Source organism: Pochonia chlamydosporia, chromosome 3 (assembly GCF_001653235.2).
Source record: "Pochonia chlamydosporia 170 chromosome 3, whole genome shotgun sequence".
Classification (NCBI taxonomy): Eukaryota; Fungi; Ascomycota; class Sordariomycetes; order Hypocreales; family Clavicipitaceae; genus Pochonia; species Pochonia chlamydosporia.
The window spans coordinates 80455-104027 of record NC_035792.1 but is presented as its reverse complement, the minus strand read 5'-3'; the positions used below and the strand labels follow the sequence as shown (position 1 = coordinate 104027).

General features: G+C 50.6%; 8 protein-coding genes across 8 annotated transcripts; 5 read left to right on the top strand and 3 right to left on the bottom strand.

Moving 5' to 3' along the window:
• Positions 1-1487: 1487 nt before the first annotated feature.
• Positions 1488-2129, top strand: VFPPC_12581 (hypothetical protein; the record flags this gene model as incomplete). Its single annotated transcript, XM_018290401.2, has 1 exon — positions 1488-2129. One exon carries the CDS (start codon positions 1488-1490, stop codon positions 2127-2129), a length of 642 nt encoding a protein of 213 aa, XP_018136134.2.
• A 120-nt stretch (positions 2130-2249) lies between these two features.
• On the top strand, positions 2250-4112 carry VFPPC_17779 (transposase; the record flags this gene model as incomplete). The annotated part of the gene is made up of 1 exon (XM_022429465.1): positions 2250-4112. One exon carries the CDS (start codon positions 2250-2252, stop codon positions 4110-4112), a length of 1863 nt encoding a protein of 620 aa, XP_022285497.1.
• Positions 4113-4467: 355 nt separating this feature from the next.
• Positions 4468-6888, top strand: VFPPC_17780 (transposase; the record flags this gene model as incomplete). Its single annotated transcript, XM_022429466.1, has 1 exon — positions 4468-6888. One exon carries the CDS (start codon positions 4468-4470, stop codon positions 6886-6888), a length of 2421 nt encoding a protein of 806 aa, XP_022285496.1.
• Positions 6889-11020: 4132 nt separating this feature from the next.
• Positions 11021-11647, bottom strand: VFPPC_12477 (HAT dimerization; the record flags this gene model as incomplete). The annotated part of the gene is made up of 1 exon (XM_018290341.2): positions 11021-11647. One exon carries the CDS (start codon positions 11645-11647, stop codon positions 11021-11023), a length of 627 nt encoding a protein of 208 aa, XP_018136281.2.
• A 2988-nt stretch (positions 11648-14635) lies between these two features.
• On the top strand, positions 14636-15606 carry VFPPC_12475 (transposase IS4 domain-containing protein; the record flags this gene model as incomplete). The annotated part of the gene is made up of 2 exons (XM_018290339.1): positions 14636-15494; positions 15545-15606. The coding sequence occupies 2 exons, from the start codon at positions 14636-14638 to the stop codon at positions 15604-15606; spliced, it is 921 nt and encodes a 306-aa protein (XP_018136279.1).
• Positions 15607-16819: 1213 nt separating this feature from the next.
• On the top strand, positions 16820-18818 carry VFPPC_15028 (chromo (CHRromatin organization MOdifier) domain-containing protein; the record flags this gene model as incomplete). Its single annotated transcript, XM_018292787.1, has 3 exons — positions 16820-17177; positions 17238-18637; positions 18708-18818. 3 exons carry the CDS (start codon positions 16820-16822, stop codon positions 18816-18818), a joined length of 1869 nt encoding a protein of 622 aa, XP_018136278.1.
• A 2094-nt stretch (positions 18819-20912) lies between these two features.
• On the bottom strand, positions 20913-21104 carry VFPPC_15944 (hypothetical protein; the record flags this gene model as incomplete). The annotated part of the gene is made up of 1 exon (XM_018294798.1): positions 20913-21104. The coding sequence occupies one exon, from the start codon at positions 21102-21104 to the stop codon at positions 20913-20915; it is 192 nt and encodes a 63-aa protein (XP_018136277.1).
• A 981-nt stretch (positions 21105-22085) lies between these two features.
• On the bottom strand, positions 22086-23520 carry VFPPC_15027 (hypothetical protein; the record flags this gene model as incomplete). Its single annotated transcript, XM_018292786.2, has 2 exons — positions 22086-22998; positions 23054-23520. 2 exons carry the CDS (start codon positions 23518-23520, stop codon positions 22086-22088), a joined length of 1380 nt encoding a protein of 459 aa, XP_018136276.2.
• Between the last annotated feature and the right edge of the window lie 53 nt (positions 23521-23573).

Below are 23573 nucleotides of genomic sequence, written 5' to 3'. Positions count from 1 at the left end.
CCCACACATTCCGAACCGTACTGGCAGAATTCGAGGCTGGTGGTGGTACTACTTGACTGGTCCGAGGCGCTCGACAACGGTCGGGATTCCGTCAGTGTAGGGAGATTGGTTAGGCTGACTGGACCTCGACGACGGCTTATATTGGCGGCATTCGTAATTGGCGAAGGCATTGTGGGCTGTATGGTGAATTGTGCTTAGAGCAGGACACGACGCGACGCGAACCAGTGGTTGTTGAAGTTGTGGATGTTGTCGTAGCTTTCCAACTGGTCAGAGGTGGCAGACTTCTGGCAGAATTTGGTGGGTACGACCAGCACTAACAGGGTTGAGTTTGGCCAATGAGGAGCGCTAAAAGTGCGGCGTCCCTAAGGATGCGGCGTCCGTATCAAAGTGGTGCGGCGTCCCTATCAATACGAGAACCAGACTGCTGCTCGGCCAACAGCAACAGCAGCGGCAAAAGATACCCATCGGGGTAGGACGGTATTCGCAACGTATAGACACAGCGCTTCCGGGCCAGCACACGCGGGCCATCTATGATGCTCTGAATGCCAAGGAGTCCAGGATACTGATACAGCTACGAACAGGAAAGTGCCGGCTCAACAGATACCTGCACAGCATCAGGGCTGTGGGACGGACCAATGCAGCTGCGGCCAAGCAGCAGAGACAGTCGAGCATTTCCTCTTTCGGTGCAGACGGTGGAATTCGGAAAGGGAAGGCTTAATACGATACAAGCGGACCAAGATGGGCAACTTGTCTTTCTTCTTGGGAGGCAAGTCTGGATCGGATGGCGAGGGATGGAAGCCAGACATGGCGGCAGTCCGAACAACGATCAAGTTTGCAATGGCAACAGGAAGGCTGGATGCGGACATTTGAACAGGTAAACCTGCGATGAGTTGGACAAGTGGACTGGAATCAGCGCGTAATATCCTAGTCTTGCAGCCTTGCACTGACCGACCGAGCTCCAGCTGCCGACGATGGGATGCTGGGCACTCGGAGGGAATGACCTCAGGGCAGGACAGTCAGTTGGCGAAATGAGGCTGCAGGTGCTTAGGAAGGAAACCATTGTCGGGCTTTAGGTGTTTAGCTTACAGGGCAGATTGACGGAATAGTGCATCGTTTTGGCCCTCTAGGGATAATCCCTCCGGGCGTAAATAAATTACATTACATTACATTCCCTTTTATTTAACACCGCGGGCGCGGCCAAGCCCATATGGGAAGCGGAGTTGAATCCCATGATCACGTATATCTGCCTGTAGGCAGGAGCGCCACTGGGAGACTGCCTGCCAGGCAGGCAGTCAGTAGCGCCGTATGGCATTAGGCAGATGGAGGGGATATCACAACTATAAGTAGTTGTGTTCTCCTCATAGATAGAGAATAGAAACACACTTGTTCTTAGCTCAGAGCTTCCAACTGGTTATGAGCCTCTTTTTTGCTTTGAATTAAAACAAGTGGTCAACAGCCCCCAGACCACAGACACGACTCACTCCAAGATGGACGAAGTCAAAGATAGCCGCAAGCTCGAAGGCAAAACCAACTTCGTTAGTTGGAAACGTGAATTTGAGCGCGCGGCCAGAACGAATGATATCTTTGAATATCTCACTGGCGAAGAAATGGTTCCTTCGAAGCCTAGGAAGGAAGACTATTTTGAGAAACCCGTCGGAATTGACACACGTCGTCTCACCCGAGCTATGTCAGCTCAGGCCCAGACCACCACTCCTTCGACTGAAGGTGACGCAGATATATATGATACCCAGGCCATGGTGTCAACCAACGACAGCCTTCGATGGCAGATTGAACTCAAGGAATATGAAAAGGCCAAGGAAAAGATGAAACTTGCGGGCAAATTGCTTGATTCCTGGGTCTGTGAAGGCATCAAGATTGAGATCGAAGAATTTGCAGACGCTAAAAAGGCCTATGACTTCATAAAAAGGCGCTATGCGGTCACCCACGAGCGTGCCCGCGACGACTTACTAAATGTGCTACACGAACTTGAGCAGTGCTATTCGCACAGATACAAATCTCTATTTGCACAGATATGTGTCTCACTTTTGACTCACCCACCCCGCGCTGGCCACCATAGCCCAATCCTGTGCGATCAGCCTGCGACAGTCAATTCCAATGCAACCGAATGAGGAAAAGGTAAACAGCTAAATCGAGGATCGTCAATCTCTCTCTACGCATAAATAGAAGCCGTTAACCCTACCACACAATCGTGACGTCCGCTGATACATCATTTCACCACGCCTGTCAAGATGGACATATGCCGCCTTCTCAACGCACTAAGTCCCTCGCCAGGCCGGACCACTACGGCCACCGCTGCTGCTGACGCCAATGACCCAACAGACGATGACTACACTGGGGCTACGATCCCACCACTACCACCATCGCCACTCTTTGACACGTACGATGACCTGTTTGCCTTCCTCCGCAACTTCCATCTTTCTAATGGCTCCGCAATAGTGAAAGCCTCCAGCTCCTCAAGGCGAGATATCGGGGGCATCATCCAGCCAAGCTACATCGTCTTTAAGTGCGACCGCGGCCCACGACGGATGTCACAAAGCTCGGGACTCAGGAAGCCGTCATCACAGAAGCTTGATTGTCCCGTCAAAATCACGGCCAAGGCCACCAAATCGTCTACCAAGAAGTGGACGTATACGGTAGTTCATGGCCAGCATAACCACGGACAGTCCCTTGATCCATCGGCGCACATTGTCTATCGCCGCCGCACGGTTGCTCAGCAACAAAAGGAGCGAGAGCTAGCCAACGAGAATGGCATTAGGGCCCGCGAGATGGTTAGCATTGTTAGAAAAGCCGACAGCCCAGGCTATCACTATTTTCGCACACGAGATATCTACAATGATCGTCAAGCCATCAAACGCGAGCGACTTAACGGCCTTACAGCTACCCAAGCCTTCGTCAAGGAGCTTGAGAGCGGGGGTATTAGAGTCAGAACCTTGCGCGACGAAGATGACCGCGTCTGTGCCGTCTTTTGGACTTACGACTGGTGCCGCACAATGTGGAAGAAGTTTCCGGAGGTGCTCGGTTTAGACAACACGTACAAGACCAACCGCTTTAGGTTACATCTATTTCAAGCCACCGGTGTAACGGATCAGAAGTCCCTGGCTAACTTCGCATTCGGCCTTATAAACGGCGAAAAGGAGCACCACTTCCAGTGGTTATGTGACCGACTTGACGAGCTTCGCATCGACATTGGGGCTGACACGCCAGAGGTTATAATCACCGACAAGGAACAGGCTCTCCGCACAGCCCTCATGAGCACCTTTCCAGGTGCCCAACAGCAGCTATGCGTATATCACATCTTGGCGAACGTCCGAGCTAAAATTAACGCTCGCTGGAAGGGCACCGAGGGCGACGATGATGACGATATTAGTGTTAAGTCTGATAATAACGTAAACGCCCTTTCCGTTGACCTAAACGACAAGAATACCGACCAGCTCCAGCCAGAGCTAGATCTTGATGTCACCGCTAGGGGCAGTGTGCAAGACGAGGCAGAGGAGGGGCTTGCGAACCCCTCTGATGACTACAGCCGTGAGGGGATGTTCAAAGCCTTCCGAGCTGTGGTCTATGCCGTTGATCACGATACGTTCAAGAACTCGTGGAAGTCCTTTGTCGAAACCTTCGGCAGGCAGCAACGACATATCCTGCGATATATCCAACAGGAATATATGCCGTGGCGCAAGCAGTGGGTGAAATGTTACATCGACCGCTATCGAAACTTTGGTCAAAGGGTCAATAGCCCTACGGAGACCGCACATGCAGACGTCAAGTCTCACCTTGTGACTGGCACGGGAGACCTCCTTTACCTCCACCAGGCTCTTGTCACGATGATTGATAACAAGTCCCGGTCCTATCATCAAGAGGCTGCGAGACAGATTCAGCGTCAGCGTGATAAGTACCTCAAGCAGGCATGGCTTGGCAAGCTTAACCTCCAGATCACATATCAGGCCATTGACCTTATTGCCAAGCAGTATCGCTTTGCCCTCGCCGCCCTGCCTGATCAGCGCGAGCCCAAACCGCTACGCCCTTGCACGGGCAACTTTGAGCACCAATACGGCCTGCCATGCAGCCATGGCATTTTTGATGACAGTCTTTAATCGGACGCACCCAAATCTCTATTCGGACGCACCCCCCCACATTCAGCCACACCTAAGGTACCTTAAGCCACATAGCCTCCGACTTCGCGGACTGAAGCAACCGACGTCGAAACTGTTCAGTGTTGGTTGTCATTGTCGCCATTCTTAAAACTAACCAATTAAGCATTATTGAGGTGATAGAAATTCCTCTTTGACTTCTAAACCACCGACTGTCAGTTGTCAGTGGGTAGCAAGCGTCCCAGTAGTTCTTACAGGACTGCGGTCTAGATGCTAGGACTTCGAGACATGCAGAAGTCCTAGATCTTGAACAGAAGCGCCAATCTGCATATAGCCATAAAATCCTGTTAAGACAAATATGTTAATTCGCAGTGTATTGAATACAATAGCTTTACAAGCCGTCGATAAGACTCTTCTAATGCTGGCTATGGCGCACCCTCCAGGCTTCCCCGAACCGTCTGAAACGCTACCTGTCGACTCAGCAGATGAATCTATTAGTGACTCCGATGAATGTAACGAGATCGATGAATCTGAGGATTGGAATGGTGAACCATGGGAGGCGGTCTTTCCATCGGACTCTCCTCTTCTAACAACAACTTATGAGTCTCTTGAGTTGCTCCTCGACAGCCTAAAGGAGTTTTGTGTTCAGAATCGGATGGGCCTCATCACGATACGAAGTCAAAAGAATAAGGCGAAGACTAGAACAATAAAATGTGAGCTTGTCTGTGATAAGAGTCGGTATTATAAGCCCAGAGAGTCAATCGCCAAAATACGGAACACGAATACAACGAAGTTGGCCGCCAACTGCCCGTTCAAAGTTATCGTTCAGTCCCTCCATGCCAACAACTACGAATGGTCCATGAGAGTTGTCAGCTCCCTTCATCGAGACCACGGGCCATCACAAGGCCTCACCGAGCACTACCAATGGAGAAAGTTAACAGACGAACAAATGAACCTCCTGAAAGATCTTTGTCTTGACAAGACGATCTCTTCTCGATCCGTTCATAAGCAACTGTGCCAAAAGTGGCCTCAGATTGCTATTCGCAGGACAGATATATATAACTGGCGATGGAAAGTCAACCAAGCCAAACGTCAAGGCTACGGCCCCGCCAATGACTTTGTACGGACGCTCTCTGAGTCGAAGAGAGTCTGGATATGGGGCTTAGACTGGATTCATGATGAGTTCCGTTTTCGAAATGCCGCTTGGGCTTATCATAAAGGGGGAAAGATGTGGCAACAATTCTCGTCATGTCTCCAGATTGACGCTACATATAAGACCAACTGCTATAAAATGCCTTTGGTTACTGTCGTAACTGTATCGTCGGAGAAGACGTCCATGCCAATTTGTTATGGCCTTCTTAATAACGAACAAGTTGCTACTTATGAGTGGTTCCTCCAACAGCTGTCGAGATTCCAACAAGCAGGCAACATCGCGCCGCCAAAAGTTATTATCACGGATAAGGACGACCAGCTGCGTGCTGCAGCACGGCAAATATTTCCTAATGCGCAACTTCAGCTATGTGTCTTCCATATCAACAGCAATGTGGTCTTATCTATTAAGAAGTGGTGGAAGAAAACCGATGGCTCTGAGACAGATAGCGATAGTGACAATGCAGATACTGCTGACATTCAAGAGATGGAACGTGGGAATGTCAATGTTAAAGATATGAAGGATTCCAAACTTGGCGCTGTTCCCAAACGAGTATTAAAAACTCGAGCTGGTCTGTACCTCCTCTGGAGACATATGGTATTTAGCAGATCGGAGGACGAGTTCAATCAAGCATGGCGGCAACTTCAAGAGACCTTTGAACACCAGGAGCACATTCTGAGTTATCTCAAGAGCACATATTTACCTTTGAAGAAAGAATGGGCATGCTGCTATACTCGCCATTATCGGAACTTCGGTTTGATTACGACAGCACCGGCCGAGTCAAACCATCATTCTCTGAAGACCTACAACCTATCCCTTCGGTCCGACCTCCCTGATGTCGAAGAGGCCACAGCTAGTCAGACAGTGGATAAACGTCTGCTATATAAAGACAAAATACAACAAGCAAACACCACCATTCGGAACCAGTTCTCAGGAAGAGAGTGGCTTGGCCAGCTGCCTTTAAGTGTCACTCGTTGGGCACTAGACCAACTCAACGAGATCCACAGGCTTATGGAATCAGGCCAGATCTCCAAGAAGCCTTTACTAGCGTGTACAGGCTCTACTAAGGCTCAATACGGCTTGCCTTGTGCTCACATGCTCCTCAGGTTAGCTGATCAAGATAAGCCACTGAAGAGGGAAGACTTGGATCCATTTTGGCACATCAAACGATCTCGAGAAATTGACGATCCTCTTCTTCAGGTACAGCGTCCTCCGATGGGAATACCCAAGGGACGACCACAAAATGGCGAACCATTTGGCAACGAACGTGCGATTCCCGATCATCAACTTGCGCCTCAAGGGTCAACACGAAGTGGCGTTAAGAGGTCAGCACGTCGGAACTACTCTCAATTCGAGCTAGGGTCAACTCTTGACGAGGAAGACGCAGCCGACCTACCAGACCAACAACAGCCTCGGCGAAAACGGAGTAAAGTTTCTGCTAGAGTCACAACTCGAGATACTCGTCAACAGGCAAAGGGACACAGGGGCGGGAATAATCCAGCTAAACAGCATCATTCTCCAGATGTAGAGGAGGACCATAAAATAACGAAGATTTTGCTTGCGAAGGGACAGAAAAAGTGGAAGGAAAAGGAAAAGGTTGGTGATAGCATTGTAGTTGCAACGGATTAAGGTAGGAAGTCACCCTGGTGTGGTAGCAAAGTACTACTCAGGCACTGTAAGTAGTTGTTGGTATGGTGGAAATACTGGAGATATCACTTGCAGCAAATTTGACCGGGACATTATCGGAGACTGCTGTGGCTGAATGTGGGGGGGTGCGTCCGAATAGAGATTTGGGTGCGTCCGATTAAAGACTGTCTTTTTGATTGCCTTATGAACGGCACGCCTCTGAGACGGAGCCAGATTGCTATGCGTTGGTGGCTCGAGAAGCCGTTGGTACGTCAGCTTGCCTCTGTCATAAGACTTCAGTATTAACAGCCTACTAGAACGCTGAGGATAAGCTACTTGAAATTCGCGACCCGGCTATTGTTAGAAGCGCACGAGGCAGGCCGCGCCTGAATGCCGACAACAAGAAGCTCAAGGTTCCGCGATACCTTAAGATCGCGGATTACACCAAGACAGGAAGTGGTGCCAACGATGCGGACGATGACGATGCTGAAGCTGAGCCTGTAAGATGGAGTCAAGGCAGGCATTCAGCACGAGGCCGTGGTCTGGGCCGACAGCCTAGTCAGAATGCGGGCCGAGGAACGCGCCGATTAAACGCGAGCCTTCGCCGTGACTGCTCTCAGTTCGAACTTGATGAGCTACAGTCACATGCGTCTCAATCGTCGCGAGGAAATAAGCGTCGACGAGTTCGTGGCGGGGCGGTAGGACGAAGTCGTGTGGAAGCATCACAGGCCGAGAGGTCGCCAGCAAACCAGGTCCAAGAGTCACGAGAGTCGTCAGCCGAGAGCTGTATTATCATCCCAGGTTTTCGATCGGCTGTAACGACATAATTTTTATGATAACTTACGGTAAAAACCGAGGTTTAAAGACTGAAATATCGCCACAGAGAGGAGGAGGGGGGGCGGCACTCATGGGTCAGGGACACGAAGCCGACAGGACACTTCGTCGTCGTGATGCTTCACAACCCAGGCATTCCATAGAAATATGATAATTAAATTGATTTAAGGGTGTCAATGATCTGGTTAACCCGTGTGTTTCGCAGTGTGTCGTCGTACGTGTCACTGTGTATGTCGCTGTGCGTGCTGTCGTGATCAAGTTGATGCCACCAGTTTGTAACTTTCCGCCTGCACTGCGCAACATTCCTAATGGTGACCAGGGTGGGTTAGGTGAGTCAAAAGTGAGACACATATCTGTGCAAATAGAGATTTGTATCTGTGCGAATAGCACTGCTCATAATATAACACGACCACGAGTACTAACCTACGTACGGATAGCTAGGAATATCCAAGCTGAACAACTTCTCCCAGCACGTCACCGAGACCTTCTCTGGGTTAAAGTGAATGGAACCGTGATCCTTAACATCTACAACAGGCCAGAGGAGGAAACCTCACTGGATGTTATTGAGTCATGGACCCCGCCAAACCGATGCATTGTCGCAGGAGACATGAACGCATTCCATCCATTGTGGCAAGCAGATCGGGGGGCATCACAGGATGGCACAAGGATCTTTAACTGGACTCAAGAACACGACCTAGTCCTCCTTAATGACCCTGAAACCTCAACCACAATGCCAAGGCTAAACAAAAGATCTAGCACAATTGACCTGGTCTTCTCTAACATCTCTACAGCTACTACAACCGTGGAAGAACACCTCACCACTGGATCGCTGCATTACACGATCGGTACAGAGATTCCAGACAACGAGAGCAGCCCTAGGACCTCGGGGAAAGTCCACGTCACTCTACCAGAGGAAATTAAGGCTTTTACGAAACACGTGGCCGGCGCAGCCCTGTCACTACCAACGTTCATCCGCACCAGACAAGATATTGATGATACTGCTAGACAACTTCTACAAACCCTGCAAGACGCGGCAAAAGCTTGCGGCCGATTGAGTAAAGGAAAAAGAGCCCGACAGAATCCTTGGTGGAGCAAAGAGTGTAACAAAGCACATGAGAACCTTCGCGCTGCTCGATACACTACAGAAACCCGTCATGGGGAAGAAGTCCAACGCGCTAGAATCTACTTTAAACGCATTGTCCGCCGTGCAAAGCGAAACTTCTGGCGCACTATTGTTGCAGATATCACAGACCCAGCTGACGTATTCCAGATTACTCGCTGGATAAAGCCAAGGCAACAGCTACAACCTCCGCCAATCCAACACGGAAGCAAAGTCTACACAACAAACTTAGAACGTGCTAATGTCCTGCGCAAGGAGAAGCTCGAAAGACGGGACCCCGAGGAACTTGCGGATTTGGCTCCCCCGCTCCAGCGAATCGCGCGACGTCGCGCGACCTTGGGTGAGCCAGGTGAGCCCTGTAGGTGTGTGTCGCGCGGCTGGGTGAGCCAGGCACCCGCGCAGCGAGAAAGGTGGGCGTGGCCGCGCTCCAATTGGCCGCAATCTTGTGTCCTCAGATATCAACCTTTTCCATCTTTTCTTATGCCTACCTCACCTTTATACTTCATTATGTCGCGGACGTGAATAGCTACGCTAGGTACGGGTTGGTGAGTTGACTAATTATCGATACCGCTATTATGTTAGCTAATCTTCTCATTAGCTTCGCTAGTCGGTTTGCTTCATATTCCTCCCCTGCGTGAACGCAGGCGTACGGGAAGCAATTATGCTCGCGCGAAGTCACAAATGTCCCCCAGTCGATTTGACATCATGAGATGCCACGGAGAAGTGAATGAACCTCAGGCCCTGGGTCATGCGCCGCTTCACCTGCATGTAACATACTGGTTGCCTAGCCGAGCGCGTTTGACGCAGTCCGCCTCGCGAATCATCAACATCGAGGTAATCGTAGGTAGGAAAATGGATGGAATGTTTTGTCATCGAAACTCATAATTGGCTTCTTCCATTATCTTGCCTGAACTCTTATGCAGTCAGGTTTCAGTCGCAATTTGTCACAGGGACATGGCGATCATCTATTGGATAGAAGATGTGGTGGTGTGAGAACCGGCTGCCTCGTCAGATTCATGGAATCGCGTGATCCAGCAGACCAACACGGATTCGGGCCGTCTCCTGAGCATTGCTAGGCAAAGGAGCTACCTCCTTGCGTAGCCGTTGCTACGGAACCATTTGCCGACGTGGAGGATGTGGTATCGACGTGTGTATTTTCATTGGATGAGAAGCCATGGCTTGAGCTCTGAATCCGGTGTACATGTTTCTTGGTTGATGGAAAGAGCCCAGGATGCACTGACGCTTCTGCTACCTGTGAACCAGAACTGATCTACCTCTGCTTCGTTGGTACCACGTCTGCCAAGTCTTCAGAACGAGATTTTCGGCCTGCTCGACTCCTTGATCCTGTCGGAACATCGATGTTCCAAACCATACGTATGGGCTTCGGTATAAACATAAATGAATGACGGAGTGCTGGATGGCCTGATAGATTCAAAAGGCCATTTGAGGACGAAATGGATGTATTCGCAGAGTACTCATCAGGGCACGTGTTCATTAGCTAGAGTATTCATGGTGCGGATACTATCGCATAAATGAAGAGTATCCGTGTCGACGATGGATGCTATCGCACCTTAACAACTCTCTTACATCTTACACAGACAACGCTTAGTATGCTCTATGTATGGATAGTGGCTCCATCAATCATTCGTTTCACGTACTTGAACTGTCTATCACGAGAGCCTCATGAAGTCCGGCGACTCGACGTTTCAGGAAACGATGTACCACCTCTCATCTCAGTGTGTGTGCAAAAACGGCGCGATGCTGGCAAGACGGATACGTCCGACTTCCGTGATTGTTTGCTGACGGCCAACGTGTGCGGCCAGGGTTGAAAGCCACTCCACTCAATCCACTGAATGCTCGAGTGTAGTGGGTAGATCATAATCCACTAAGTATGTCAATATAGTGGATCCACTGGAAGCTGTTGTGGATTGGGTGTATTGGGTGGATTAGGAGTGGATTGGCAAAGCGCCAGTGAAGCCATCACCGAAAGCTCGGCCACCCGTCTCCCTTGTTCTGACTTCCAAGTTGGACTTATCTCCAACTAGCTTCCATCTCCTCTTGCAAACTTGCCACCTGAGTAAGCCACTTTGTTGCCCATACTTCTAGCTGTTGTCCAGACATCTGAGCCAATTCGATGTCGACTTGTTCTTCGTTTACCGAAATAAAGAAGGGGTCTAAGTCTCAAATAATACCCCCCCTCAGCCATGACCGCAATACCTGGCACATCCCGATAATCTGAGCTTCAAGTTGGTGGCGCAGGGGGTTCACCATTCGACCTGCGGCGGAGAAAAGACGCTCACACTCAGCAGACATTGGCGGTATGGTGAGATAATCAAGCGCCATTCGTGACAAGTTTGGATACTTGCAGCGCTTCTCGTGCCAGTAAGCCAGAGGATCGTCGATGGAGCCATCGCCACTTTCGCAGTACGTAATCCAATGGAGGTATTCGTCCTCAACAGGCGTGAGGCCATCCTTGCCTGCTTCTGGCGATGTATAGCGGTTTCGTTTGAGATATTCCTGAAACGGATTGTCCGAATTCTTCTGCCGCTTAAGAACCGGTTCAATAGCTGACGGCTCATCTCCAGGCAAAGTGGCCTCCCGATACTCAAAACGCCAGACATCGTGAACAATTGTTTTCGCCTCGTCAATCCACTCAGGGCGGTCAGCCCAGTTGCGTTCGAACCATTTCCATCGGTATGCTGGATGGAGCGCCAGGGCAGTGTAGTATATGGGCGTCTCGCTCAACGTCCCTAGGCACCCAGAGCTGCTTTTGTTGACGAAGATAAGGCTGAAGGAGACTTTTTCCATATCCGGAAATGGCATTAGACCGGCGTGTCATTTCGATAATGACCTGCTCTGTCTTTTCCAGTAGCGCAAGGCGCTCTTCATCGCTATTGATCCTACGTACCCAGCGGCGGTCCGGGTGTAGCCTGATCCGCTTCAGACCTCGTTTCGTGATCGGCCAACCCTGCCTCTGTAAAACGCTCAGTGTTTGTTTCTCGGTAAGCCCAACGCGAAATATCAGGTCGCGGGTGGTCTCGATCAGTTCTGGGGTTTCTTTGGTGCGGGTTTGCTGACGCGGGAGATCCCAGCTTGCGATTCGGCGAGAAATTGTGCTGAGATTGGCGGTGACATGATGGTGTCTTCGAAGCTGGTGCTTGATCCTGCTCCGCGAGACCCCGTTGAGGTAAAGATGGGTGACGTAGTCACGGTGTTGATCGATCGCATTGGGTGGGCGCGCCATCACTCGGGAACGCACAAGCTCTTTTGATGCCGGTAGGAAAAGGGGGACTGATGATGGCCGTCTCATTACAAAATGCTCACCGCGCTACCCCGCTTCGGTGATGCAACTGATCCGCTGCGGATTAGTTCCAGGGCTATTTGCGGAACTTCGCCCGGACCGGAAACAGAATCCACGCTGGTCATCACCCGAATATTTAGTAGAACCTAGATCCTTTCCAATCTAGTTTCCACCTTCCCTTTTGTACCACCATAGCCGTCAAAAGACTAGTTATCAACAGCAGAGTCATGCCCACAACAGATTCCGTCGACGTAAGCGAAACAGCAACCGCTAGTACGACACAGGGAGGTTCTCGCAGCAGGAACATCACAATCAAAAGGAAAAGATTATCCCAACCCGACGTCCGCAAATCCCCATCCAAAATCACCGTACGATCCAGGAGGCCCTCGTGCGAAGCGACGACTGCTAATTTTCCCCCCGAAACAGAAGAAAAAACAGACGAAGAAGGCCCCTCCCCGCGGCGCAGTTCGTGACTTTCCATGCCGCCCCTGCGTCACCCGCGCCACCAAAGCGCCCGGCCATGAATGTGCCTCTCAGGACAGTACGCTTGGTTGAATCAGGTCACACCTACTACGCTGACATGTATGGGATAGATACTGGTGCTGCATGCTGGGACTGCGCAAAGAACGGCCACACATGCAAGCCGGTAAAGCAATCTCTGCGCTGCCGAGTAATAAGTTACTAACCAGGCTCTCTAGGTTCCCCCTGGAGCTCGTGCTGCTGTACGAGCTTTTTGGGACCTGAACCGACGGCTCAGCGGCGCAGATGACGATCCGGATGACGCCTGGCGCGCTGTTGCACAGCGCGCAGCACAACAGTTACGAGCCTGGGGTAATGGTGCGGCTTCTCTCGCCACTCCAGCACAGGTTCCTGCTTTGGCTTCGTTTGCCGAGATAGCAGAGAAGGGCCTCGAAGAGAGAAAGGTTATAGCGCTGGAGACCATCGCTGAGGCCCTTGCTGAGGCTGTGAAGCTTTGGATTGTGAGTACGATGAGGCCATCAGGTGTAATTCAACTACTGATTCAACCATCAGCAGCTCACTCAGCGGGACGAAGAGGAGGAAGAAGAAGATGATGGTGATGAAAATGAAGATGAAGAAGAAGAGAGTGAGGATAATTAAGCATTGGCTATGTCAAATCAAACCACCACATTCAGGGTGGCGATCAACTCAACGTCAATCATGAGGTTGTCAACCTGGTTGACGTCAACCAACTCAACCCAACTCAATGTAGCATGAAATTACTAATCAACACACTCAATATGATAATGATATTGATTGATTGCGTTGGATAGGTTGATCAGACATCGTAGCCATAACATATATGTATGTATGTATGTGTATTTTCCGTCCAGCGGCCATGGGCCGCTCAGGTCCCCTAAAACGGGGCACAGGACGTGCTAGGCTAGTGACTAATCTACAATTTACGGGTCGCATCCTCAGACGCGATCCATTGTAACGTAAACAAAACACTATCTAGCATCGCATCAGCTCACAGGCGCTCATAGTCTATACTGATACCCGTCAGCGGGTTGTGCAGGTGATGTTTCTGGTAGACCGCAGGTCTACAATGATCAAGGGCGGCATGCGCAGACAGAAGGTGTTGTACCACCTTCCGCCAATCGCAGCCAATGTATGAACAAAGGAAAGTTTGGCCTGAACAAGCCGTGATGGAAAGTGTCGCCTAGTGGCGGAGGCAAATCCTCTCGAAAAAGGAGCTTGCATCGTAGCCATAACATTTTGTTTTACGACGCAATCCAGGGTAGCTCAGCTTGGCCACAGCAAAACTGGGTACCCCTTGAGGCACGTAAATTTGCCGGGGGCCTAGGTACCCTTGCGCAAGCCGGCACGACCCATTGGCGGGTCGCGTCTGCGTGTTCCCTGTTCGCGTCATTATTGTCAATGGCATTCGACGAATTCGAGGTCTGCCGCCGCAAATTTCGAGAGGCTGCCTCACGCCAGCTCTCGTCAACCAGTCAACGCAACCTCAACCCAACTCAACTTAAGGGCCAGGTTGATCAACTCAACGGATAAATTGCTTATTAAGCGGCCAACTCACTCAATAGACGGCTGAGATTGATTGGATTGAGTTGATCGCCACCCTGACCACATTCACGTGTCAAGTCGCTGAGTGAAAATGACATAGAACTCTGCTGGTCCGCCGCGGACCCGCTGATATGACAATGCCGTTTCGTGAAAGCCAAAAAACTAAGCAACGCAGGCTGAGGTACATCGAGCAATGTACCGTGGGCCAAGCACTGGCGGAGCTAACCGAATTTGGCACCCTCGTCGTGGCTTTTTGGGTTTTGCAACAGTGACCCCTATCCCTTTGACTGCGGAAGTGTTCCCTTTTAGCGCGCCCCACTTCGACTTTTCGGTACCCAACGCGACGCGTTCCAAATAACGCCTCAAATTACAGAACATTTTCGGCATCTAAAGCCATAGAATGATGGAAGGCAAGTTATTCCTACCTTAATTAACACATACAGGTAGCTAATATGTATGCAGGTGCAAAGCGCCCACCTTCTTGGCCCGACGAGCCTAACAGGCCTGCGAAGCGATCCCGTACGCAGCAAAACGACAAACCGAACGAACCCCCTTCGTCCCCACTGAAGCCACTTGATAAGACAGTTACATCGAAGCCATTTGACGCATTTAAGCCAGAGCCGTTTGAGCCAACAATAGAGAAGGTCGAATCTGACTGCTGGACCTTGTTACGGAAATGGATACCTATACGTCTAGTTGAAAAATGGGTCAGATGGACTAATGAAAAGAGGGCTGCAGCAGAGGCGCCTGGAGCGCGTCAGGCTTCTTGGACTCCGACTTTTGTGGACGAAATATATCTTGTGATAGCTATCTTGATTTATATGGGCCTTCATACTGAGAAACGAATCCAAGATTACTGGAAAGTAAGCCCTACATGGCCGAGGCATGTCTTTACAAGACTTATCTCTCGAGATCGGTTCCTTCTCCTGCTACGGAATCTCTGTTTACACGACTCATTTACTTCTGCAACCACAGTCTGGGACAAGGTGGATGAATGGAATCTACATATGCAAGGTATTGCAATGCTTCTTTGGCACCCAGGATCTCAAATATCTGTTGATGAAGCTATGATTCCATTCAGTGGTAGAAGCAAGGTGATCGTGCACATGCCATCAAAGCCAATTCCAATTGGTTTCAAGGTCTGGGTTATGGCACAACAAGGCTACTTTCTTCAATGGGTTTGGCATGAAAAGGGCAATGGGCCTGTTGGATTGCCTTCTCAAGTCTTCGCTGGAAAGCCTCTTGCAAATACACAGGCTGTGGTTGCATATCTATTATCCAAACTCCCACCCCCACCATCTTCAGCTCATGGCTATCATGCCTTTATGGATAACCTCTTTGTTACAATCCCTCTTATTAAGCTTTTACGAGAGCGCGGGATTGCAACAACTGGTACAACGAGAGTTCGAGGAGGTATTGGTGATAAGTTTGTATCGTTAAAAAAGGAGGATGATCGAAAAGATTGTAGTCTGGGAGGCACTGTTTCCCCCGCCGGGTTAGGCGGCAACCCCGATCGGGTAAGGCGCCCCTTCCGCCATTGGCCCGCCCCACGTCCAAACCCCCACCGTCCAGGTCCCGAAGTATAAATATGTCGGACCGCCCACCATCTAGCACACTTGTACTCTTGACTTCAGTCTCCTGCTCAACCGATGCATTTTTCCTCAGGGTCAGCTCGTCATTTCGGTTGCACACTATCCACTCGCACAGATCCTTTTATTTCCAGCCCTGTCATTACGCTCCCCCGAGTCAGCTCGCCAAGACGCACGCCTGCTCCAACAAGCAAGATGCCTCCAGACGATGCAGACGCCAACCTGTGCGCTTTCCTTCCTTGACGGAATAGCCCATCGAAATCTGGCCCTTGCGATTTACGGGTGACGATATTCGAGTGCGCAATTACTTCTTTGCACTTCTCTTCTGTCTTCTCACATGGGCAATCACTTGTTGGGACAAACGTCTTCCGTTGGGTATGGATGGGGCTTGAAACACCCACGCGACAACTAAACCAATGGCAAAAATGCCTCATATGCGATATAGACACGTCATCAATAATGCCTCGACGAGCTGAAATGCATGGCGTTCAAGCGTGCGCCGGGCGGCAAGATTGGAACTTTTGGAAATGAACGACGGGACAGAGATTACTCGTTATAGCGACTCTGGTTGGTCATTCAACGTTGAAGATGGAATGTATTAATGGATCGGCATCCATGGTCTCCCGCACGAGACTTGCACGCCTGTCACCGAATCGACTGATGACGACGACACGAACGAGGACAGTGGATATCGTGTCCAATCAGTGGGGTGTTCGGCTGATCGAAGATACAACCAACGCAGTAAAAGCTGAATTCGCGGCGGTATTGCCTAGGCGAGAAGTACGTCCGGAAGGCGGTGCGACAAATGTGGCCCGGCATCGCCGTGATTGGTGACCAGAAAGACTTCCTCATCAGACGCCTTCAAAGCATGCTTCGACTAGTTGGGAGGTCAAGATCTGGTTGATTGAACGGGCAGGGACAGCAGCAGAAATGGCATCAGCTTGGACATACTGGACCGTTTTCAAGTACTTAAGGCGCTTGTCTTGCGCTCTGGAGTCAGGATCGCATATTTCTCATCTCTCAACTTAACGGTCACATGGACTGATGATGGCGACTCTCGTTTCTCTTGATGACCAGCGTATTTGGGTACCACCAAAGCACAAGTCTGCCAAGGGATCTTTCGGCAAGGCATCGTCCTGCAAGCAACAGGGGCTATCGCAACAGGACAGAGCGGCTAGATCGCGTCAGGACGGATCTGTGCTACCCAAGAGCGCGCCGTCACATTGTCAGATGACCAGCAATGATGTAATTATTATTTCCTCCGATGAGGAATCTGACACCGGCGATGAAGATGACGGTGTCAATGACACACTGCAGGGTCCTCGGCCACATCAACCGCATTCATCCGTTGCGGGAAGCGATGCATCCGGGGAGTGGGTTGAATCTTGCCACCGAAGAACCGACGGTTAGTAGGCCCGAGATAAATGAATCCCGTAGTTCATTCGTACTAATGATAGGTCCTCAGAAAACCCTCCTCAACTTCTTGGCACGGCAGATCATCACACTATCGCTTCTCCACCAGCGGATGAACAAGACCCAGCTCAGGCAGAACCAATAAGTCCAGCACCATCTCGATATATGGCCAACGACTCTATGGAGACCCCGGTTACACAATTTGTATCCGTGCCGCGAACTTCAGGCTTCTCAGGCAAAATTGCACCCGAACGGGCAGACTCCTTTGAGGCCGCTCTAGAGTCTGATGGCGAATTCTGCCCTTCTCGTCAGCTTCAGACTCGAGGCACGACTCTGCCGAATCATAATGATTTTGTCGACAATAGCGATAACGCTGACGCTGCGTCCAATTTCAGGCAGCAAAGAAAAAGTTCTTCCATGCTTGTGCAGCCCGGTGACGATGCCACTGTCGGAAATCCAACCCATGGAGGCGAGCTCTCGAATACATCAAGCGACGATGCACAAGAATTCTCGGGCTGCGGTCGTCAAGGGTGCCAGACAGTGGGGTCTGAGACGCAGTCTCTTGAGGAAGCCCATTCCGGCGCCGCTACCGCGGAAAACGCAGAGGGAAGGACTAGAATGCCCAACGCCTCTGGCGGTAGCAACAAGCGACGGCGTCGCAAAGCTCGTGAATCCTCGGGCGAAGGAAGCGACAGCGATGGAGAATTTATCCCAACACGCAAGCTTCGAAAAGCGAGCTCGCACCGTCACAAACCAAACCCAAGCTATTATCGCAAATCTAAAAGATACGCCACAGAACCGCAAACCAGGAACCAGAGGAAGATTTTACCCGCGAGCGGGGATCATAATATGGATACCACCATTGCAAACTATGAAGAATGGTTTCTTTCAGATGCCATGCTCAAGTGTATACGCGATAACGGTACCATGACGTTTCAAATGCAATTCACCCACACGCCCTCTCCCTGTGGCATTCACGCCAAACATCCACAAAAGACGACAAATGAGTCACCCAAAGGCATGCACCAGCCGCAGAGCCACGCAATAAAGCCTAAAGACCGTCGGTTGCTCGACGAGAACTCTTTGACACCAAAGCAAGACGTTCTAACCCATCAAGCATCGCCGAACGAGTCTGATGATACTGATATCTACAAAGCGGAATTACTAGCACGGCGGGGTAAGAACATCTTCTTCCTAAGGTGGGACATTGACGGCAGTACCGGTTGGGAGCCGCGAAGGAACATTCTGGACAAGAAAATGCTGCAAAACTTTGAGTCGACTTATGTCGGATTTGATCAGGGAGTTGATGTGCTGAGCACACGGGAAAGCAAACAGGGTAAGCGACAATGTCTCTTGCATTTCCACGGTCGCCCGCAAGCCGAGGACTCTTGGGTGAAAGAGGAGCTGTTGAGCCCCAACCTCCTGGAAACAGCCAGGCAAAGTGGGTTGGATGTTAGAAGACATTGTACGGAAACTTAGTATGCCAGAAATAAAGCCACGCGTTCTTGATTGCCGGTCACAGTTTGTCTGCACTCCTCAAAGCATAAAGCTCACCATAACGACGGTTGTTAAACATACCCCAACAGATTCCAAAGATGATGCTGCTGATAATCGTGGCCATGGAGGCGAATAGGTAGATGCACCCGTCTTTAAAATAGACGCCCCATCCATGTGTGCGGCGGTATAGATGGGACGATCGAATCTGTGCTCTTGGGGTCAGTGCTCCTCTCCTGGCATCACTGCTCCTGTCCTGACATCAGTGCTCCTGGCAGCATCAGTACTCCTGGGACCTTCGGACTCCAATTCTGAATATACGGGATCCTGCGATCTGTGCTTCTGGGATCAGTACTCCTGGAATTTCGAACTCCAATTTTGGATGTGTGGTCCTGCGTACTTGATGCCAGGAATACAACGAAAAGAGAACTAGCATTCAGCCCTTGCAACTCAGTTTTGGCCGACACTGTCGGTGACAACAGCCAATCAAGTGCCGTAACGAGGCAGGTGACCCACCAGGAAGCCTTTGATGGAAGAATATTCATACCTAGTCCGTTGGCCTTCAGGTGAGACATTGGCACCTAACCGGTTAGGATCCACCTTTACAGTGCCAACGTCTCTGCCCGTTCGTTGGACGAGCTCTTGTAGCCCCTCGTCTTAGAAAACCAAGTAGATATGGAAGAATCACATCAACGAGAACAAATCCCTATTAGCTTTTGGTTCGACTGCATACTTCCGATGTATTGGTGATGTTACTGTCAAACTTTAAAACAAAACATCGCTTCTCAACCCCCAACCCCACGCTCGGCTGCTGGAGTTAGCCATAAAGTCCACAAGTTTCTGGTAGTGTTGACACTACCAGTCTCGGCGTATAAGTTCCTGTGGTCATACAACCGATGCCGAAGTTTATTGATACAGGAGCGCTGTCCAGGCTGCTCTTTGCAAGCATCCATTGCCGTGGCACGGGTGCTGGATGGCTGAGTGGGCCGTGTGAATAATTGGATGGGTGTTCCGCCGAAGCAGTGATCAACTCTTTGGCTTCGCCCCGCCCTGCTGACGCATCTCGTCAAACAAGTTACAACGCTATATGGAGTTCCCAACGTAAGCCCCGAGTACGAGTCGCAATCGCCCGAGCAGTCGTGCGTATATGTAGCAAGGATTCCACGAGCCTATAAATAGGATTCTGATCTTCAGTCACGGCAATCTACCTTAGATCCTCAACTTGGATGGCAAAATACATTCAAGCTAGCACTATTTTTTCTGCACCTTTTTACCCCCACCCAGACACAGACGGCCAGCGGGGATAGCCCCAAAGTGGGCTTCTAACCGGTTAGGACGAGTCTACCAAATTAAATTTGGAGCCCCGCCACTACAAGCATCCACTACCGAGTAATTCAAAGCCGCCTGCCAGGAACCAAAGTCAAGTGTCTCTCGGCTGGTCGGAGCCAAACAGCCTTGCTCGCGGCTTTTATCCCCAATATGGAGAAGACGGAATCTGTTGCCCCAGGTGTGTAGTATCCGCACCGTCTAGTGCCAGTGGTGACCACGCGAAATGATTTCATCAGAGCCTCCCCGCACGTCGGAATAACTGATGGAGGTAGAGACTGGAAGCAGACTCTCACCAGGTTGGAGAGATTGAGGTGGGATGCTATGAGTGACTTGATCGCCCAATGCACCTCACTACATGAACTTCACGAGTACTTGAGTACGAAGTCAATCGCAGAGGGTGTGTGATGGGAAGCACAGTTGTAGACGCCATGATGATCTGAGTATTGCTAAGGATTTGACAACTGGTGACACACTAACCTCAGAGGACACCAATACGCAGGAAATAAGTGGCTGTTGCGTGTTGTCGTACATCAAGTTGCATACGGGGCGACGACCAGAATGCCCCAACAAAACTTGGTTGAGCGCGACAGGCCAGCAAGATGATTTCTTAAAACACTCGCCCGGCGCTGAAAAGAAACAGACCTTCTGCGCCTAACGATTGAGTCGAATATAGCCCCCTTCATTCAGTGGGCAACCGACCAACAGTGGCCTTGTGCTCCCCAGACACAAATAGCCAATCAGCACTCAACTATTCCCAGTATAGCGAAACAGGAGAGGCAAGCCAGGGCTTGCGCAAAAGAGCCTTGAGGAACGAAACAAGAAGCCCTCCAATCACGCCCCGACAGCAACCAATTGCCTAGGGACCTGGGACTGTCTAATGGTCGAATGGGTTGTCGAGCGCAATCTATGCTTCTGAGAACCTGGGAATGAGAAGTTGTGTCATATTCGAGAACATGAAGTTGATGTCATCAGCCCTTTTGTTGCAAGTACCGATGCCTATGCCTATGGTTGCTGAGTTTGTCAAATACAAGACAAAGGAAATTAAGGCATTGTGTCGCAAATACGGCGTGGTCTTTGAGAGGCAAAATGGAAACATATGTGTTAGTAATCCACCTGTGTAGTTATAAACATCTGCGGGATGGGATTCCGCACCTCAGAACAAGTTAAAGGAATATCAGAACCGTTCGTCAATCATTTTTCAGCACGTTAAGGGCGAAGTATTGAGAAATGCGCCTAGGTTAAGGCACATTCGTTCGAGGATTAGAGATGGCAGAATAAACGAGTATTATACCGTGTACCATGTTTCTTTCGGAATGGGGATAGGAAGGGCCGTAAACTTATTCTTCGATTACTGGAATTGGCAGCGCGGCACTTCGGGGTTAATATACTAGGACGGCGACGGGAATCTGGCCAGGGTTGTGATGATGATTGCTTGGCGGGGTTCAGAGACCGAAGGGGAGAGGCTAACACGGCATGCAATCTCGACCCACCATGGGGGGTCCAGGTATCTCGTATGATTGAGATGAGATCGCGACCCGAGTTCCGGCGGATGGACCATGGCATTTCGGGTTGGGTCAATTTGGTCATTCATGTGTGTGTGGGATACTGGGTTCAGCCTAGGGCATCCTGGCAGCCTCTTAGGGGCCGGATGAAGTGAGGGGTTATGAAACATGATGCAACCATTGAAAAAGAATATCGTCCAATGGAGATGCAAATTTGCATTTGGGGGAATGTGAAATCGGGATACGGCTCAGAAATTCGTCAGAGAATCCAAGGGCAGGCTCTTGTACTTGCGTGGAGATCATGTTGTGCAGGGATTCTGGAAAGGAGGGATGCATCAAGAAGTGTGGGTGATGCCGGGCCGTGGGTTACCATGTGAGCGAGCATCAAAGGGTAGGTTGGAAGATTCACAAGTTCTGCACGCCCAAGGATGGGTAATGTGGGCGAGGAGTCTTTGTGTACTTCGGAGACAATGATGGTTACCATTGGTAGACACACAACGGATATCTCAGTCAATTTGTTGCTATAGGGAAGTGACTATTGGTTGGTAAAATAACCACATTCTTCGATCGAGTGCCTATTCAACTTCCAGATATTTCTTTGGGGGATGACGGTTGCGATACGGTCGGGGCGAGTCTGAAAGGAGAGCTGTGATCGAATCGGATGTGGGCGCATCTGGACGACAGGTAATTGGAATGCCTGTCTCCGATTCAACAAGTTCATCTTGTGAGGAGGCCGAAGCCATGAGGGATCTAGTGGGGTCGTTGGTCTGAGAAGATGGAATGGTGCCAGACGACGCTGGGGACAGGCGTCGTGTCTTCGTAGGCGTCTTTTCGTAGTCAGAGTTTTTCCGCTTGGCTAGTGGCGTACTTGGTTCGACCAAAGCTAATCTGGGAGGAGTGGACGGGAGAGGAGCAGATTGGTAAATTGTTGGTTTTGGTGGTGAGGCAAACATAGCTTTGGCATCGCCAAAGGCCATAGGGCCGGAGGACGGTTGTTTTGGTGGAATAGAAAGTGACAGGGTTGCGGAAGCCGATTTGGATGTTGCCCGGTCCAGAAAGGTCCAGGTATCTGGTACTACGATGAAAACGTAGTCTCGGTCAAAGCCCGGCGGGTGCAACATGATATTGTGGTCGAGCAGGCCGGCGATTTTGGCCGTGCAGGTGAACAGAGTGTTAGACTGGAAGTGGGTGTCCTGTTTCTCGACCATCTTCTTGCACAGAGATGCCCAAGGGTTGGCGTGGATGGGGAAAATGACAAAGACCTGGAATGGATGGAAGCCTTTCCAGGGCGTCTTGTCAGGGTTTCCAGGGGCAATGAACGTAGAAAGTTGGACGAAGCCGCAGCATTTCAATTGGATGTCGTTGAGTCCTAGAATATGTTCGTTTCGGAGCAGTGTGTGGCCGGAACCTAGAACAGGGCCGGTGAACGCAACAACGGGCGGCATGGCGGGGAAGTGGTCCACCGAGTTCAAGCTACGAGGGAGAATACTTCGACTCGAGTTAGGGGAGGGCTGCCAAAGGCAGGTGTACGGAGCGTACTCACGGTTGGTAACCCTGATCACGGACAATCAGGGCCGGGATGGTGTATGGTGCGATGGCACCAGTGTTCGCTTCCAGACCATCTTGTTGCTCAATTTCCCAGGTCAGCGCGTACGGGTGAACGCGTCCACTCACGAAGAACCATTGCTCAGCCCATTCTGCGGGAACGATTTGTTGGTTATAGAGGGAAAGATTGAGGCTGAAGAAGATGCAGGCGGAGGGGTTTTCCGGGTCGGATCTAAGGCGGGCATATTCCGGCGCCAGAATCCAGGACGGGGCTGGCAGGAAGACTCTCGCGAGTGTCTCTGCGTTGAGCCCCTTGATGCGATGTTGATGTTGATAGGCAAACCTGGAAGGGCAGTCTGTTTGGATGGAAAACATCATGGACATATCACTGCCCGTGTTTGCCTGGCTGTCGAGGGGCTTACGAGGATTCGTCGAGCCATTGCTGATAGGAGCCGGAGTGGACATGGCATGGGAGAGCGGTATGTGTCGGATAATAACCAGGAATATGTTAGATGACC